The sequence below is a fragment of the Loa loa genome (assembly GCF_000183805.2).
Source record: "Loa loa unplaced genomic scaffold supercont3.83, whole genome shotgun sequence".
In the NCBI taxonomy this organism is placed as follows: domain Eukaryota; kingdom Metazoa; phylum Nematoda; class Chromadorea; order Rhabditida; family Onchocercidae; genus Loa; species Loa loa.
Window position 1 is genome coordinate 128,805 of NW_018108263.1, and position 5,767 is coordinate 134,571.

The following is a 5,767-nucleotide window of genomic DNA, read 5'->3' on the forward strand; positions in this document are numbered from 1 at the left end:
TCGGCACCATCCAAACCGCAACACACCATCAATCCAAACATTCACACTATGACATTTAGACACGTCGATTAGCCATGCATTGAATTGTACGAAGTTTCTGACAATAGATCGATCAGTGATATACAAATGAAACTATTGCGGATCTCACATAAATCAGGATTTGATTCATTTCTTTTTCCCTTTTAATATTTTCAATTTTTTTTTTCGTAAAGATTTTGACAATTTTTCGGAGTTTTTAACTTTACAATACTTCATTGCCATTAACAACTAATAGTCAATCATACGTCGCATTGTTAATTAAATTTTTAATTATTTACTAAATTAAGTCAATCAACCTTATTGATTGAAACTGCAACATACAACATAAATGTGTATGGAATGAGTAGTAAAAGGAAATCTTTTTCAGCATTAAAAAGTTCAGTATTAAAACTACTAATTTTCAGTTTTAAAAATAAATATTTTGGTTTAAAAAAAAAAAGAGTGAAACTTAGTAACCGTTAATTTTTGAAATCCCCAAAGAAATGAATTAATTTGCATCAAAATATTGTCTGATTTTTTTTTCCTTTTGATTTCTTTTTTTCAGTTTTCGTTGTAACTCATTCCTTAGGCTTATAATCATTTTCATTTTTAATTGTTCCATTTTTTTTTCTCACCTTTTTTTTCATTTTCATTTCTTTCCTTTATTCCATTTTTACACTTTAATGAAATTAGTTCATCCAAAATCTTAAATGATGTTATTACTTCAGAATGTTCATATAGTTGCAAAATATCGTGCCGTAATATCCCAAATGATACTATCGTTTTAGAATGTTCAAAGAGTTGTACAATGTCGTCATGGTAAAATTAAAACAAATTCAAATACTAATAATGGACAGAAAAAACTTTATGTAATCGATTAATACGGAGAAGAAATCCAAGAAAATTCTTTAATTATTTTTATATCGTAATATCAGTTCAGTAAAACAACTTTGATAACTTTTGAATTACTGAATATTTGCTACAAATTTTAGCATAAAAAATAAATTGAAATATCAATTTAATTTAATAATTAAATTTTTAACTTTAAAACTAGCAATATTTTCAAATTTTGGTAAATTAAAAAAGAGACGAAAAAGTTCAATAAGTTTCAAATTTTTGAAGAACAAAGTTTTAAGATAGATTTTAAAGATGAAATTAATGCTATCAGGAATTTACACACGTTATTAAATTATATACCACGCAAATCAAGTTGTCATACACAAATAGGAAAAAGCGCAAGAATGCAATTTATAATTAATTATAATACGAGATTAAATATGGAAGCAAAAAGAGCCAAGAAAAAAATAAAGCCAAGTGAAAATACTCCGTTTACATCGTAAATTCCATCCCGACTAACTCAAAATCACCAGCTACTCGAAGAGCCATATAATCATCACCAGGATTTGATGTACGATGCGCAAATGTACAATAACGTTTACCATCCACAAATATCTAAATGTTTTACTAGAATTTGTATAATTTCGGCTCATAAATAAGATGGATTAATTTTTAGAATTTAATGATTTTTGGAATTAAAATTCATTTAGAATTCAGAATTCAATGAATACTTAGCATATTCATATGAAGCAAATAAGTATAACTTGTTGAATTTGTTCTTGCTCATTAAATGATGAAAAATTTCATCGACAAATAAACAATAACTTATTTGAAAAACAAATAATAAGGTTATACTGCTAAGTTACACAAAATTTAAGTAATACTTACTGAAGTAATCAATAGCTATGATTTTCTGTTAGTTTACTTATTCTATAAATATTATCATCTCGACAAATATAATTAATAATTTATTGGGTCTAACATAAATTATTTACCTGAATAGAATAAGGTGCATTATGAAAGGTAATATCGGTACCGATATCCTTCTTGAACGGAAATATTCCTTCACGTTCTTCTTGTCCCCAAACGCCACCAATTTCTGCATTGCGTATTACCTACAACAGAAAATAATTAAAAATAAGATATGTTAAATGTGAAAAAATTTTGAAAATTAAGATCAAAGATTGTCGTTTTACGCCGGAAATATTCTTTAAAATGATTAAAAAAAGATTTTCAAAAGAATCAAAAGTTAATCAAAAATTCAATTTAAAATACTTGTTTTTCTTTGAAACGTGGATTGAAGTGAAATAGAATATCACCATTTCTTGCTAAGAAATCAATCTCGAAACGTTCACCTTTCGGAATACCGTACAAGTAAACTCGTTCTTCTACAATTGATAAAGATTACTTTGATAAATATTGAATGTAGCCAAGTTATCCTTTTCTCTTCTACTCATCAAACAATGTCAATTCTAATTTTGTGTTCGAATTATTTCATAACTAATAAATGTAAATCATTTAATAAAAATATAAAATATATATAATACTATTTTTATGTAAAAAAAAAGAAAAAACAATAAAAAATGATGAAAATTTCTTTGTTTGCTATTTTTTAAAATTGTAAAAATAAATAAATATCCTAAATACGGCTTGAACTTTGACCCCAAACAATTTAATTGATTGAAATGAATCGAAATTAATTTTTTTTCATCAAAAAAAATATGTGCAATAGAAACAGGTATAATAAAGTAAATATTTTTAAAATTATGACTATCAATTTTCCTTTCCTTTCCTTTTACGATAACTTATAACGTTTTTATTTTTGAAACTTTTTTTTAAAGGAAAAACAAACTTATTGGCGTTCACAATAAAATATCATTGCTGTTTTTGTCAGTCGTTTTAAAATTCCAAACTCTTTTCTTTCTTTTTTTTGTAAATTAATCGTTTTTGGTGAACGATGCTTTCTCAATAAATCTTACATAGATAATACAAAACATACCTTTTGATAATTACTAAAAATTTAAGTTTAAATTTAATTTTTGAAATTTATTTCTTTGTTTCATTTTAAATGGTTTTTAGAAAATGCATCAAACTTCATTTCTCATTAAATTAGGAACAATTAATTAAGCGAATTATTACTTATGTATGGTAAGAAATGATACATAAAAATTCATTTTAAAATTTTATTGAATAGCAATAATTGCTAATGCTAAGATATTATGACCTAAAAGTCTTGAAAAATCAATCGTGCCAACTAAGAGATTAAAATTATCGATAATTTAATCAATATGTAGAGTTTAGCTGATAAAAATATGATCGTAATTATAAATTACTTTTCTTTTATGATAAAGTGATTTTATGATAAAAAGAAAAAATAACAAATAGCTCACCGGCATTTAGATGACCTCCTGGAAATTGTGTTTCAAATGGCAAACTATAATAACGACCACCCCAATGTACACCATTTAATGCGACATTTCCACGAATGGTCAGATATTCCACAGTATCAATACTGATACGAGATTTATAAGCATGAAGCTCTTTCTGGTTCCCGAAAATTTCCAATTTATCTTCGTGAATTCGTATGCGAAGATCAAAATTGTCACCTTTTTTAAACGGATTCGATGATTTCTCCTCCTTTCCCCATTTACCATTCTAAATAATTATAAGTTTGATGAAAATGAATATTGTATAAAATATACAAATTAATGCAAAATCATTATTACATAATTCTTTACCATAATATAGTATCCGGTATTTAGTATACCTGAACATTATGTATTCCGATACGAATAACAATTAAATAATATAGCATCCGGTATTTAGTATACCTGAACATTATGTAACATTATGTTCCGATACGGATAACAATTAAATACGAAACAGTTTCTCTTTCTCTCTCTCTTAAAACAAGTTGATGAATATCAAATTATAAAATATTTCCATTTTTTAATTTTTTGCGTAGCTTCGATTACTGATTATTATAATGATAATCCTTATCAACTATCATTTTTCTCGTAATTTATTCCAAATTTTCGTGTAAAATTTTTTTTTTTTTTTTGTAATAAAGAAATGAATGATATAAACAAAGTGGTAAAATTACTAAATATAAGTTTCGCATAAAATCTTATAATTAGAAGGAATTGAGAACTAATACTTCTTACTTCATAAAAATTAATCCAAAAATATTCGCAAAAAAGGGAAAAATCATCTGTTACTTTTATTAATTAATAGTTTAATAACTAATGACAATTAACTAATGACATTAATTAACTAATGATAATAAAGTGACCTAAGTTTAATATGCTAAGACTTGTATTCCAGATTACTTCCTTCCTAGAATGTTATAAAAATTTTCATCTCTTCAATAACCTTCAATAGATCATCATCAAATTTCAAACCTCATAAGTGTTGTAGACCACTTTGTTTTCTTTGAAATAAACTTTCATATGAAAAATGGTTGATTTTGATGTTTCGATATTCGTTGAACCATTTAAAAGATTCACTTCAAAACTATAAAAATGTTATATGTATGGATAAATATAAATGGATAGAAGTATTAAAATTGATTTAAAACGATTAAATTATAATTAAATCTTAAGTAACACCTCTATATAATATTACAGCATCACTGATAATTGCCAATGAACTACAAATAATTGCCTATGAATTGCTGATAAATGCTTATGAAATACTAATAACTGTTTATAAATCTACTTTAATCTTTTCAATTACCTGTTTTATGAATTCGAAAAATTCAATTATGCATTAACATTAATTAACATATCAAAAATTAAACTTTCAAATATGAATCTCATCATGTGTCAGCATTTAAATAAGACAGGTTATATCAAAGGTAACATTTGAAAAGTCCTTTTTTTTTGGCGAATATTAGCATAACTTCAGAAAAATTTAATACATCTTACTTGATAAATAATAAAATTAGCATAATACATACAATATTTTATCATTACTTACTGTGTTGCATCCGATTCGACAGTACCATGTGCGACAAGAGTTTGGCCAGGTTGTAATTTAGCACCAAGTTTTGAAATGTATGGAACTGGAATAGCTGCGTCACCTGGATGAGCCTGAAAAAGTATTTGCAAAAAGAAAAGCGAAAGATCAGCGAAATATTGATTTATTAATTAATTATAATACTAATTAAGAAAAAGACTAATTACTTCCAATCTTCGTCTAATATTGCTCAACTATTTAAAGTATTTTAAGCACAAATACCTCATTTCAATTTAAAATTAACCAAGTTTATTTTACATGTATTTTAGTTTCATTTACCACATTTTAGCATTTTATTTCCTTCATTTCTTTTCTCCCTCCCACTTATGAATTTTAAATATTGAAATATATTTCATATTTCTTATCATTTTGATAAGGAACACCTGAATAAGCTTGAAAAGCACTTTACCTGTAAGGATTAGAATTAATTAGCCTTTCCTTAATTAGCACTGTTGTGCAGCACTCTTTAATGGACTGATTAATTTTGTCAACGAATTACTTATAAAATGTTTAATAACATATAAAAGTCCATTATATTGGAGTAAATTTTGCATTTTTTCCACTCCTTTTATATATTTCAATTTAACAGTCATACCCATTCAAAAGTAATTAATTAAGTTAATTAAACTGTTCAAACTTTTGACCATATTATTCCTTACTTTTACAGCATTTGATAAAATGATATCATATCTTTGATTTCTTCATTTTGTCATACAAAATACATATGAAGAATTTTTTTTGCCATTTATGCTTTATAAAACTTTTTTCCATGACCTTTCTTTTCTTTATTATAAAAAATAATTTAGGGGATTGATAAAGTAATTTAAGGAATTGACAAAGTAATTTAGGGAGTTGATAAAGTAATTTAGGGGATTGATAAAGTAATTTAAGGAAT

The 5,767-nt window shown here is 25.2% G+C and overlaps 1 protein-coding gene across 1 annotated transcript in view; it reads right to left on the bottom strand.

The window, feature by feature from the left end:
* Positions 1–1,310: 1,310 nt before the first annotated feature.
* Positions 1,311–5,767, bottom strand: part of LOAG_12039 (galactoside-binding lectin family protein) — a 5,655-nt gene continuing 1,198 nt past the window's right edge. The window contains exons 2-7 of the mRNA XM_020448466.1: positions 4,834–4,946; positions 4,257–4,368; positions 3,246–3,510; positions 2,131–2,243; positions 1,851–1,970; positions 1,311–1,470 (exon numbers count right to left, since the gene is read on the bottom strand). Coding sequence (XP_020301393.1) covers positions 1,348–1,470; positions 1,851–1,970; positions 2,131–2,243; positions 3,246–3,510; positions 4,257–4,368; positions 4,834–4,946 — 846 coding nt within the window. The 3' untranslated portion in view covers positions 1,311–1,347. The remainder of the gene's footprint in view (positions 1,471–1,850; positions 1,971–2,130; positions 2,244–3,245; positions 3,511–4,256; positions 4,369–4,833; positions 4,947–5,767) is intronic.